General features: G+C 41.9%; 1 protein-coding gene across 1 annotated transcript in view; it reads left to right on the top strand.

Annotated features, from left to right (window-relative positions):
• DCHS2 (dachsous cadherin-related 2) overlaps nucleotides 1–14,114 on the top strand; it is a 138,015-nt gene that overhangs the window by 87,031 nt on the left and 36,870 nt on the right. The window contains exons 5-7 of the mRNA XM_054989645.1: nucleotides 6,575–7,591; nucleotides 11,234–11,421; nucleotides 12,480–12,576. Of these exons, the coding sequence (XP_054845620.1) occupies nucleotides 6,575–7,591; nucleotides 11,234–11,421; nucleotides 12,480–12,576 (1,302 nt within the window). The remainder of the gene's footprint in view (nucleotides 1–6,574; nucleotides 7,592–11,233; nucleotides 11,422–12,479; nucleotides 12,577–14,114) is intronic.

Genomic DNA, 14,114 nt, shown 5'->3' with positions numbered 1-14,114 from the left:
GAAAGAGAGGAGCTACGCAAATTTATTGACACCAACTTGGAAAGAGGATTTATCAGACCTGCTAATAGTCCTCATGCAGCACCTGTACTTTTTGTGAAAAAGAAAGATGGAGGACTAAGACTGTGTACTGATTTTAGAGGTCTCAATGCAGTTTCTTCCACAAATGCATATCCAATTCCACTCATCAGAGATCTTCTCAACGTCGTGGCCCAAGGTAAGATCTTTACAAAATTGGACTTAAAAGATACTTACTTCCATGTTCGTATAAAAGAAGGGGATGAGTGGAAAACTGCATTCAATACGCCCCTTGGGCAGTATGAATACTTAGTCATGCCGTTTGGCCTGTCCGGAGCACCTTCGGTTTTCATGTCCATGATCAATGAAGTTTTACATGAATTTTTATATAAAGGGGTGGTCGTTTTCCTAGACGATGTGTTAATTTACTCAGAAACCGAAGAGGAACATGTGCAATTAGTACAACAAGTATTAACCACCCTCATGTACAATAAATTACCCATCAAACTATCTAAATGTGAATTTCACAAATCGGAACTCAATTATTTAGGATACTGCATTTCCAAAGATGGGTTAAAAATGGATCCAGCCAAAATTCGAGCTGTACAAGACTGGCAACCCCCCACTACCCGTAAGGAACTGCAGTCTCTTCTGGGGTTCGCCAATTTCTATCGAGAATTCATGGAAAACTTTGCCCAAATAACTCTTCCCCTCACAGAATTGCTAAAAACAGAGAATAAGGGGGAACAAGCTAAAAAGCCCACGTCCAAATTAATGTGGACTCCAGAATGCCAAATTGCTTTTAATCTTTTAAAGTGGCAATTTGTGTCGGAACCAGTACTACAACATCCCGATGAAAATCGCCCCTTCATTGTACAGGTAGACACCAGCGATATGGCGATAGGCAGAGTCCTCCTGCAAAAAGGAGAGGACAATAGCCTTAAACCTTGTGCCTATCTTTCACGCAAATTTTCAGAAGCGGAGCGGAATTGGAATGTCTGGGAAAAGGAAGCGTTTGCAGTCAAAGCAGCGCTTTCCTCTTGGAGGCATTGTCTAGAAGGGGTGCGCCATCCTTTCGAAGTGTGGACAGATCACAAAAATTTAGAAGCGTTGCGTAGCCCCAGAAGATTAAACGCTAAGCAATTAAGATGGGCCGAATTCTTCTCCAAATTTAATTTCACCTTAAGGTTTTTGCCTGGTAAAACAAACTTTCTAGCTGATGCCCTGTCACGCATGCCCCAACTAAAAAGCAAGCGGGAGGAGACAATAGACACAGTATTTTCGCCAACGCAACTCGGAGGCGTGGTTACGACGTGCAGTCGCGCGGCGCAGCATACTCAAGCAGAAAAGGGGTGGAGGCAAAAACTGAAAAGCGAAGTGAAGAAGGAGGGGGAGGATATACCCAAAGAAAAGCTAACTCAGTCCGAACAAGGGGAATGGCTATGGAACGATCGTTTCTATGTACCAATTAGCCTGAGAAAAGAGGTACTACAGCGTTGTCATGATGCACCGACTGCTGGCCACTATGGTTATTTAAAAACACTTCATTTGATACAAAGACAGTTTTGGTGGCCAGGTCTATGCAAGGATGTTTCTCAGTATGTCGCTTCCTGCCTAACTTGCCTAAGCGCCAAAACTAGAAAAGGAAAGCCTCCAGGACTATTACAACCCCTTGAAACCCCAAGCAGACCTTGGGAAATCATTTCCATGGACTTTATCACCGACCTTCCTCCCTCCAAAAACCATACATGCATACTAGTCGTGGTGGATTTATTTTCAAAACAAGCTCATTTCATCCCTTGTACCACACTGCCTTCTGCAAAGAAATTGGCAGACATTTTCATGAAGCATATTGTAAAATTACACTCTTTTCCATCAAAGGTGATTTCTGACCGCGGCGGACAGTTCGTTGCCAACTTCTGGTGGGAGCTTCTACAGCTTATGGGAGTAGAACAAGGTCTTGGCTCCGCCCACCATCCGCAAATCGACGGACAATCGGAAAAAACTAATCAAATATTAGAACAGTTCCTCCGCTGTTACATCAATTTTCAACAAGATAACTGGGCTGATCTTTTGCCTCTAGCAGAATTTTCCTACAACAACAGTGTACATGCTTCCACAGGAGAAACGCCCTTTAAAGTAGTGTGTGGTTATGACTTTAAACCATTCCCATTTGAAGCTCTCCCCCCTCCAACAGCGTCCAAAGATGTAGCGGAGTGGTGGGGGGACGCCGCACAGCAATGGACTCTAATTCAGTCAAATCTTGAAAAAGCCAAACAGGATTATAAGAAATATGCAGATCGCCATCGTGTGGCCGAATGGGAATTACATCCAGGAGATCTTGTTTATCTTTCCACAAAAAATTTGAGGATTGCTCAAACCAGTTGTAAACTAGCTCTCAAATTTCTGGAACCTTTTCCTGTTCGTAAAGTAATTAATAAAGTGACTGTAGCACTTGATTTACCAAAAAACTTACGTCAAGTCCACCCGACATTCCATATTAGCTTATTAAAAAAGGTTCCCCCTCCAAATCAATGGCATTCCACTATTTCACCAATACCTACTCTAATTGATGACCAAATTCATTATGAAGTGGAAGAGATTCTGGATTCCAAAATCCGACACAACAAGTTGTTTTACCTTATCAGATGGAAGGACTTTGAACCTGGCCATAATGAGTGGGTAGAATCTATCCATATACGTGCCCCCAGATTACTGAAAGCTTTCCACACTCAATATCCTCATAAACCTGGGGGAGGAGCATCTTAGACGGGGCAGAATGTCAGGTTCTGATTGTGTTTAAGCCAAAGAAACTCCATTTTAATCTTGTCAGTGTATTAAGTGTGCTTTTTGCAGGTGGGAAGACTACTGCCGGAAGCCTTACAGAGAACGGAGGATTGTTATGTCTACGTACGTCCACCTCCTTCCGCCCTTGAGAAACTTTCCTTTTCTCACCCTCGGGCCGTTTGTTTTGAGAACTGTGGGGGAGGATGGGGCCCGAGGGGAACTGCTTATTCTGTACCTAATCCTTTGCTTGGAATTCGTAACAATTTCACAGTTCAGCTAAGATCGGTGTATCTTGGAATGTGTACTCTAATGGTTGACTATCTTCAGTAAAGCCTTTTGAAATCAATGGACTTTTGTCTTCTTGCAAGAGGTGGGCTGAGTTGCAACTTTTAGCAAGCCACAGTCTGACAAATTGGCCCTGGCAGTGCTGGGGCTGATTTGGGAAACCTGAAGCAGAGCAAACCGAAGCGATTCAGGTTGCTTCAGGTTGCTCTGTGAAGCGTTTTTCCCTTTCTGCGGAAAGGGAAAAAGGCTTCAAAGAGCTCTTCCGTTTCTTTTCCCTCCCATTGTAAGGAGAGGGAGGGGGAGAGGGAGAGGGGGGCATCAGGGAAGGGAGTGTGATTGGCTGAGACAAAGAGCCAATTGCTGCTATTAATGCTGTTCCCAGAAATCCAAAAAACTGAAATTCCCTCCCAAAATGGGGTGGGGGTGATTCTCTGGTGTGATGTTATATTTTGTTTCAAGGTGGGATTGTATGTTGTGATTTGAATGTGCCGTTAATGCTGTTCCCAGACCCAGAAATCCAATAACTGAAACTAAAAAAAAATTAGGTGTGTGATTCTCTGGTGTGATGTTATATTTTGTTTCAGGGTGGGATTGTATGTTGTGATTTGATTGTGCTATTAATACTGTTCCTAGAAATGCAAAAACTGAAATTCCTTCCCCCAAAATTGGGGTGTGTGTGATTCTCTGGTGTGATGTTATATTTTGTTTGAAGGTGGGATAACTTCACCTCTCTGGGGTGATCACTCAGTTTTGGCTGTATTGAGGGAGGCTGATCATCAGTTCACTTCTAGTTGCTCACTTGCTTCATACAGCTGTGTGCATTTTTAATCAAATTTTTCTTATTGTGATTCTCTGGAGTGAAGACAGTCCTCATAGGGAATAATGCAGCTGGGGGGACCTTCTTTAAGGGGCCATAACATGGCCCCCCGAAGTCCAATCTTCCTGAAACTTGGGTGGCTGTGAGAGGAGAGCTGGTAGAGGGTCCCCTGCAAATTTGGTGTTTTTAGTGAAGGAAGTGACGCCCCCAGGCCCCTGAATAGCTGGGAGCAGTGTTTCCCATTGGAAACAATGGCTGAATCTTCCCTAATAAACCCGAATCAGCTTAAAAACCCAAATGTGAAGCAGCTTGCTGCTTCGAGTTTTGGGTTTGCCTGAATTTTTTTCCTTCCCTGGGTAAACCAGTAGCAGGAAACCCGAATCTTTTGGGGTTGCACACCCCTAGACGGGAGCACTGTATCCCCCAGTCCCTTACATTTAAGGGGGGGATTTTTGCGCCTCCGCTTTGGTTCTAATATGAGTTTAGGGCTAGAAAATAGAGTCTTCATCCTGCTAAAGTTAAGCTAACAGCAGTGGCTTGTTAAGCAGCAGTGAGCTGTCCCAAGGACAAGGTGATGATGAGTTGTTAAGCAGCAATGGGATGTAGACCTGCTCCTCCCTAAAGGCCTCCTCAGGCTTATTAAACCAGAGGGACATTCTCCTCAAGGACTTTAGAACCTCCTCCATGAAGAATTTGGCCCTATTGAATGACCCAGGTCTCTAAAACAACGAACAATGGACTGACTCCAGCTAGTTCCTTCCCATATCTTAGTGATTATACAGGAAGATTTTTTCCCTCTCAATCTTGTTATTCACCCAGCCTTAGGGCTGTATTTCTCCAAACCTCCTCCAGGAAGTATTTTTGACTTTCATGCAAACCAGGAACACTCCCTTTTTCAATATCAGCCTCCTCTCCGCTTTATTCTCCAGAATTAGATTTTCTGATAGACTTAATGCAGAGCAGGATCTAGCAGGTGATCAGCCTTATCACAGACCAATCACCCTCCCAGAGACATGCTCCTTGGAGACCTGAGTTGGTCTCTGTCTCTACATCTGACTCTTCTGTTCTCCGTATCAGAACTCTACAGGATTTCCACACTCTACAGAGCAGGTCGTATGCCTTCATCCCCCACCCCTGCCTTTGTTTTCCTTTATAGACAGGTAGCTGTTAGGGAAAGGTTTTTTGTTTGCTGCTTTTCAATCTCTCTGTTTTCTTTTAGCAAGTTGTTTAATTTGGCTTATGTGATCTCAATAAAAACCCTTTTCATTTTAAGAGTGCTTATTCTCCCTAGTTATTCTGTGTTCTGGGCTGGATCTAGACCTTGGTATATACAGGTTGAAGATCCCAAAATAGTTTTAAGTACCCCACTTTACCTGTGTTTGTTCTGGGCCAGCAAGGGGACGCCTTTGCTTATTACGGGGCCTCCGCGTGTATAGCAATTCAGGTAACAGCTCAGGTTGCGCAGTGGAATGTTAGGAGGAATAAGAGGTCTGTGTACATTTTTCATTTCTCCATTGTACTGTTTGGAAGTGAGGGGAGGACTTAGAAGACTTACATACAGCTCTTCTTGCTCCAGTGCCTTTTCACAGTGGTTGACAGCTTACACTTGTAGGCAGACAGTGGTCAGAAGTGTGATTCTTTTGAGCCCTGTCAGAATTGGCTCTGTGCCCCCAGTGCAAGAGGGTCATTCGTAAGTGGAGATACTGTTTTTAAATTATAAAGCTGTGCCCACACTCCACTCTGAGGCAGCTTGTTTTCAAATTGTGGCATTTAAAATATTGATGGAAAAATAGTCAGGCTTTATAGACAGTTAAGATTATAATGTGTTTCTGGAAGCATAATGAGACTTTGTTGTGTTTTGGGGGGACTGCTGAAACACTGAATTTGATAAAAACATAATGGCTTTTCAGCATAAGAGTTGAGAATGTATTTTGTAAGCCAACTTGGGTCCCTGTGGAAGAAGAACTAACTAGAAATAGTTTAATTAAAGAAATAACTATGGGTACATAATTATTTCAATCTTTCAGCACTGCAGAGGCAACCGTATGAACTACGTAAATTTTTCTAAGATTGCAGAATGTGGGCTAATAGTAAGCAGTCCAGGTGCATTTCAGTATTAACACTTCACTGTTTCCTATAAAATCATCCTTTCTTTATTCCCGAGAGGCGCTACCTACCTTCCCCACACTCTAGACAGGTTATAACCTCTTGATTTGTACTCTGGGTTCAGTTTTTAACCCCTTAGGTCCCACAACATTTACATCAAGGTATTAAAATTATATACAGTAGAATATTTGTGTGTTTGCTTAGTGGGGAATTCCTCTATTCAGCATGACCTAGTTGGCAAAAAGTTCCAGTGTATTTTATATGAGAGAAATGATATTGATTTCTTCATAAAGTTTAATCACACCTATGGGCTGAAAATACAGATCTCGTAAATGGGCTAGCATTTAAGTAGAGTCTGTACAGTATCTATTTCTCTGCTACACCCCAGAGATACCAGCAAGCAAAACAAGGGCTTAGGAAACAAACATCTGTAGAGGGGTTTAAATTGTTCAGCTCACTGAGTACCGCCATGTCATATATTTTGGATTCAGGAGTGTGTTCTATTAAATAGAGCCCCTAAACAACCAGATGCCTAACATTGGCTGTGCTTTGTTCCTTTTACAGATTTCTTGGAAACAATTTCATACAGAATTTCCTCTGGTGATCCCTATGGAAGATTCTCTATTGACTCTCAATATGGTATCATCCGCACCAAAAAACAGCTTGACCATGAAACGCATTGCTACACAGTTCTTACGGTGCAGTCTCAGTTGGGAAACTCCCCTGTCTACAGCAATGCCCAGGTCAACATAACTGTGATAGATGTCAATGACAACCCTCCGGTGTTCGTTATGGAATCTGATAAGATAAATATATCACGTAGCACAGTATCTGGCACAGCTCTGTACATTGCTCATGCAGAAGACAAAGACAGTGGGCTAAACGGGGCAATCCGATACACTATTGCAAACAATCAGTCAGGTGTTTTTAACATTGATCCAGTACTTGGAGTGCTGTATCTTGCCAGAACTCTGGTTGCTGATAAGCAGAAAGAGCACACAGTACACATCGTAGCAGAAGACCATGGAAGTCCCCCTCTGAGTTCTTTGATGATCTTGACAGTGGTTGTTGTTGAACAAAAAGAGTGCCCCAACTTGAGTTTTGAAAATTTGGTCTATCATGTGGATGTCAGAGAGACATGTTCTGTAGGTGCCATAATTCTTCAGGTACAAGCCCGGAATTTAGGTCCACAACATACCCATGGGACATTTATTTATTCTTTAGAGCATAACACAGATTCTGCTCCATTTAGAATCAGTCCAGAAACAGGCAGCATTTACCTACGAAATCCTGTAGACTATGAACTTACTCAAACTCACACTTTTAGAGCCTATGTTACTAACCCAGTGGATACGTCAGGGCAAAATGCAAGTACATCAATAATCGTTAACATCCTTGATGAAAATGACAATTCTCCTGTGTTCATGCGTGATAGCTACTTTTTTGAAATTGAGGAGAGTTCATTACCCCAAGGTGTGGTTGGCATACTCGCAGCGGTTGACAAGGACTCAGGAAGAAATGGACAGCTCTCCTATTTCCTCTTATCTGAGGGAAAATATTTCAGGATCAATTCTAATACAGGTAATATATTTTACAATCTTTTTGTTTATGAAATGTATAGAAACAGAAACTAGGCTCTGAGACAACACACTTTAGTGTGGCCTTGCGTAAGCCACTCCTGTCAGCCCCAGCTGTATTGTGGGGATAAAAATAACACTGACCTTGTTCACTGCTCTGAGTGGGGCACTCATCTGTCTAGAAGGGCAGCATATGAAGCACAGTTGTTTTTGTTATATAATATGCAACGTTCTTAAAGTTTTAGCCTATAGCTATAATTAAGCAGTGATCAACCTTAAATAAAATGCAGCGTAACATGTTCATTTTTTATACTGATCATTTAATTGTTTTGATTAGAGATGGGCATGAACTGAAATATGAACCAAAGTTTGTCACAAACTGGTGGTTCATCGGAGGGCATTTCTGACACCCCGCGATGAATTGCTATGATTTTTAGCGTGGTTCGTTTGCTTCGGTTTTCGGTTTGTCACTGCAGACAGCCTGGCACCGATCAATCAGTTTCCTAGGCAATGGGGGATTGGCTTTCTGCAGACCTTCTGCTGCCATGGAAGTGACGTTTTCACACACCAAATGAACCAGTTTGCGAACCAGGCAATTTCATGCCAGTTCATGGTTTGTGAAACATGATGAACCACAAACCTCAGTGAACTGCCATTTTCTCGGTTCGTGCCCATCTCTAGTTTTGATACAAAAATGCTAGCAGTCATTTAACATTAGTATCAAAATTCCTGCAAAAGTACAGAGTCAGAGGAAAAAGAACAGCCTTGTCTTCTCTCACGCAAGTTACATATATAAAACCCATCTGAGCATTAGAACAGATGCTAATTAGTCTCTTTGATTGTTTTATTAGTTAATAACTTCCATGCCATCTGTATCTCTGAATCCACTCAATGGACGTCTCTATATTGCTTTGCAGTCTCTTTTCCTTATCCTTTCAGGTACCCCTTAGTACCTGGTTATAATTCTTTCTGGTCCTTCCTCCTTCTCTTCAAATCTGTTGCCATTTTCTCCTACTGTTAACTCATATGCCAGCCTTCAGTTTTTGCATTGGCTTCTTCTGTAATTGGTTCTTGCTGTAAAATTTAGCCTGGTGCTGTTTAGTGTTTGCTCCCTTCAACTATGCCATAGGCACAGCTAGGACTCTTGTCTTTGTGGCCTTATATATTAAAGAAGGACACCAGTGTGAACAGCAGAGCAAGAATTACACCTTTCTCAAGGCTAAAGTAGAGTAGGATTGTACTCTACTAAAGTAGAGTAGGATTGTACTGTGGGATTTGGAATATGCCTAGAATTTCCACAAGTGCAGGAGGTAATTTTCACTAATTCTCCCCTCCTGCAGCAGTTTCAATTGTCCCTGAAATGTATTTCTGGATGACTGGGGACCCAAAGAGTAGCAAGGGGGATTGAAGATCTCCCACAGGAGGGGAGAAATCAGTGAAATTCATGGCACTCACGGAAATTCTAGGTGGAATACAAGCCTAAGTTTAATAATTCTGTACTCCAACTGTAAATAGAACATGTCCATTTGAGGAGGTGAAAACTAAAATCAGATTCCTAATCCAAGATAAACAACGTCAGCTATTTTAACAAGGTAAAATAAGATATAAAATAAAATGTTTGAAAGTTGAGCAAAAAGGAATGTGGAATAGAAATCGAGCACAAGTGATGAAGACAGCTGGCAAGAGAGTCACTGTACTTTGCAGATGTGGAACCTGAGACTGTATACTGCACAAAAGCTGTAGTATTTGCCATCTGGAGAATGAATAAAGAAAAATGGCTAGTAGAGATGGGACTGGAGAGATAATAGAAAGATCAAAGAAATCTAATCCAGTTCCATTGCAACTGTTTTTTTTAAAGAGACACCCACAAAATTGGTATGAAGTCCAGGTGCCCAAGCAAATGGTTGAAACTCTGTGGAATAGTCTTTGTCTTACGGAAAAAATAAGAAAATGTTTTTTAGTGTCCAAAGAGGGCTCCGATCTGAGAGGTCCCTAGTATGTGATGTCAGCCAGCTGGCTGAAAACTAAAATAATGTTCACTGTTTTCTTCCATTGGCAGGGAAGGGAGAGCATTTTGGCTTCTTTAGAATGGCCATCTGGCTTTAAAGTTAGCTTTTTTGTGTGTATGAAATAAAGGTCGCTTCCACACATCCTTAATGAGATGGCCTGCTAACAACTTTGGCGGGTTATCTCACTTATTACATACGTCGTTGTCTCCCATGCGCAAGCAGGTCGTCATGATCCCGGGTTTTGAGCACTTTTTTGTGAAACTTGTTCCGTTTGCAGTTTTGATGCTGCTTTTTCATGCGATTATCTAATATATCAATGCATCTGGAGGCTTTTTTGCACTTTTGAAGTGCCCTCCCACAAATCTCCAACCCCTCCTCTTTCCATTACCCCCCCTCCACACACACACAAGTGTCTGGCTCACATGCGTGATCGTATAAGTCCTCCTCCCTTTTTTTTTTTTACTTTTTAAAACAGTCCTTGCACTATTACGATGCAGTGCTTGCTACACTGGATCACTCAGCAATCAGTTTAGGAACAACATTGGGAACAGAATGCCATTTCTGATTTTATTTCAAACTAACATTAAAGCCTGTTGTTTTGGAAAATATAACAGCTCCTAGCAGCACTTCCCCCCACCCCTGCACCTCTCCCTGTGGCATCAGTCAAGAGGAGGATGGGGAGGAGAGCAGGGGCTCCCTCCTCCTCTGATCCCTCAGCCACCACTTGGCTTGTGCCCGATCCTCCCAAGACCCCACAGAGGTGGTGGGGAACACCACCTCTGCTGCTGTGGGATGTTGGGAGGGCCTCACCGCGGCACTGAGCCTTCCCACAGCCTGACCTGAGCTATTGTTTTGCCCCTCACTTGCTTCTTATCCCTGCGTACTGCGCCTCTGCGGGGATAAGGAGGGAGCGCTAAGGAACATGGTTTGCCTTTTATATAGTAGGAGGATATGAAATCGTGCGATTGTGCTACTCTACTGTTCGCACATTTATTAAACACTTTTGCATTTAAAAATTTGGAAAATCAACGGTAGAGAACGGAGTACTATGCATGCCCAGTTTCTACAGAAACTGAAAGAAAGGACAACGATATAGCGCAATCCCGCATGCGCTCAAAAAAAAAAAAAAAGGAAAGTTGGGCAGGACTGCCAAGACCACAGCTATACAGCCCGGAAAATCCACAACAACCATCGTTCTCCGGCCATGAAAGCCTTCGACAATATATTGGGCAGGACTGCACCATCATTTGTGATGAGGCACAGAAAGAACGCACTTTCTGTTTTGGGACTTTTCCCCCTTCTGCTACAAACACACACAAGAAACACATGAGGACACTGCGTATGGAAGGTGACTTATGAAAGCAGGTTGGGAAGACTCGACTTCAGGACAGAGAAAGCCCGGGAAAGAAAGGAACGTGTGGAAGCAACCAAAATCACTTGGGAGTACAGTTAGAGTATAGTGACCCGCAGGGATGCCGAAGTCAGCGCTGAGTGATAGGCTCTTGCAAGGATCTGTGCAGTGTGCCGTGCATGTACCAAGTGACAGAAGTAGCTAATGGAGCATGTTATATTTCTTGTGCAACATATTAAGGCTTGTTATATACAGCCCATTTCTGCTTATTCTCTTTGTTCTGCAGGTGAAATTATAAACTGGGTTGCATTAGACCATGAACAACATGCTCACCACCAACTGGTTGTACTAGTGACTGACCATGGTGTTCCTCAACATAATGCCACAGTAACGGCCTATATTTCAGTTACTGACCTCAATGACAACCATCCCTGCTTCCCTCAGTTTTCCTCTGGAGCAGAGTTCAACATCAAGGTTTGTAGTTGTTGGTTTTTTCGACCATTTTTGTTTCTCACGTTAATAGGCACCTCTGTTCCCTATATGAATTTTGTTAATGTGAGATAGCATGCTGAAGAGAGTACTTCAGCAGAATGTACAATCCATCCAGTGTGGCTATTATACTCATATTACAGGCCAAAGACCTCTCAGCATCATTATTAATTTGTTTTGAGCACCACCTTGTGGTGACATATTTGAACTGAGAGTAAAATCTGGCTAGAATTTGACACACAATTAAAGAAATGTGTGCTCAACTAACTAGTCAGTCAGAATAAATCTGTGAGGATATTATTCTTTTACTGGTTCTGAGGCTGGCCATCACAGCCTCATTACCAAGTACAGCTACTATCTCCCCTCCCCCCCCTTTTTAACACCCAACTTTATAAAGCATCCTGAAGGACTCAAAAACTTGCCCAGTGTTTTTTTGGAGTCTTAATAAAAGGTATTGTGTAGCTTCTGTTTTTGGATTTTTCTCTAGACCGGCGTAGCTACTTATATACTTTTTGGCCACGTATTTTAAACTGTATTCCGTTCCATATTCTGCAATTGATGTTGAAAATTCTGATGCCTTTCTCCCACCTGATTCAAACTCCGTAAGTCAGGGTTTGACTTGGTAGGCAATCCAGATATTTTGGTTACATATGAAATTGAACTTTCTAGAATAACAGGAGCAGAAGTATTCACTAAATCTCCTATACCCTGAACGGCAGCATCTTCCTGGTGCGATTTCGCGCCATTCTCGCGCAAAATTGCACCAGGAAGATGCTGCCATTCCGGGAGCTCGGTATGATGTTTCGTGGCCGGTAAGCAGTGTGAAAACGGCCAGTATCAGTATACTTTGGTTTGGGGGGTGGCTAGAAGGAGCTAAGGCACAGGGGAGCTGTAGAAAAAATACTACTGTGTATCTGTGGTTTAGCACACCCTCAGCCCCAAATAGCACTGATGTTTCACCTGCTTCCTATTTATTATTAATTTAATTTTTGAAGTCTTTGCCATTTGGAAAGTTCAGTTGTAAACCAATTGTTTGCTGTTAGGTTTTGGAAGGGCAACCATCAGGAACACTGGTTGCCACTGTGCATGCCAATGATCTTGATTCTGGAAAAAATGGGATGGTGTCATATTCCTTGTCAGGTAAGAATTCCTTACTTGTCACATGCAAATGCAGGAATTAAGTGCAGTGTATGGAATAAAGGAGCAACTAAACCTCTAGTCTAATTGTTCGTACTTGCATTCTGTAAGCATGGATATGGTTTTTGTTTCTGTTCCATTTGTTTCTATTCCATTACTTCTTTTCCATTTAAGACTGGTTTGTGTGTGTGAAGGGGAAGCCCCACAGCTTTCCATCACATGTGGCATACTGGCCATTTGTTGTAGTTTCCTTGCCTTGAATTCAGAGTGTGTGTGGGGTCATAAAATGTCCAATTGTCAGACTTTTCCTGTAATTAGCATCGCTTGAACCGTGTGCCTATCATAGTCAGCTCTATACATCCTTGTCTTTGAAAGTCACACTTTTATCCCTGGACATTGGTCGTAACGGTTTCATCCCAATTTTCCTCCGTCACATAATTCTCAAGGGAAGATAAGAGTTCAGCCAAGAAAAGAAATGGTTATGGTGGTGGTGGCGGTAGTTCTAAAGTTCATTAAGCATAGCATAGGATTTTGTTAATTATAGATAAATGTTTTTGATATCCCAGTGGGAAATTGATCTTGCCTTTCCCATGACTGGCTTGAAATTTTCCTCTAGGAATCTGCTTGAGACGGGAATCAAAAGATAATCTGAGCAAACAATGGAGCTTGTGTTCTCTAGATCCTGTTTCATCTTTCCTTTGATGGAATGTTTGCCTGATAGTGTTCTGCAGCAATGTTATGTTTATCTATGTTCTTGCTATGTGAAAAATGTAGTAAAATTAGGAAGTGAACGGGACATTTTAAGGCCTGTTTTTGGTTTTTCTGAGCTTCTGTTCCAAACATTGCAGGTACAGTATAAGTCTATATACAGTTTATTCAGAAATGGACTAAAATGGCAGTTCCTTGATCTTTATAATCCTTAAAAGAACAAAAGAGGCAAAAAATTTTTAAAAATAATATCCCATGGTACCTTAAGGACTAGCATATTTAATGTGATATGATGCTGTCAAGGTTTGTGCCATAATAGAGTACTTAAGGAGCAAGCTTAAGCAGGTCTACTCAGAAGTATTCCCCATTTTATTCATTGACTTTACTCCCTAAAAAGTGCCCATAGTAATTGAAACAGGGTGGTGGATTTTATTTTGGGTTGCTCTACTGGAATTCATTTCTGAAGGACTGCATAGAGGCTTTGCATATGAATGCCATAACAGTTGTTTTATATGCACTACATTATTGGGGAAAGCTATCATCCTTAGCATATTAAATATCAAATCATTGGCATTTTTAAATTGGAAATTGACGAGACTGTGCCTGGATAAGCTAAATTTTACATTTTTGATTTGCTGTTATCTTTTACATAGAAAGAGCTCAAATCATGTCCCAGAGTCAGTTTATACTTGTCATAATTATTTGTTAGAGAAAGAACTCAAACTAAACTACCCTAAAACTAAATTACAGTTTTCCTTGAGATTGGGAAGGGAGTGAATATAAATGATTTCCCAAAGCTGTAACCGTCTGTATCTTTATGCACTTGAGGAAAG

The sequence above is a fragment of the Eublepharis macularius genome, chromosome 10 (assembly GCF_028583425.1).
Source record: "Eublepharis macularius isolate TG4126 chromosome 10, MPM_Emac_v1.0, whole genome shotgun sequence".
NCBI lineage: Eukaryota > Metazoa > Chordata > Lepidosauria > Squamata > Eublepharidae > Eublepharis > Eublepharis macularius.
Note: the sequence above shows the minus strand (reverse complement) of the source record. Positions and strands in the feature narration are given on the sequence as shown.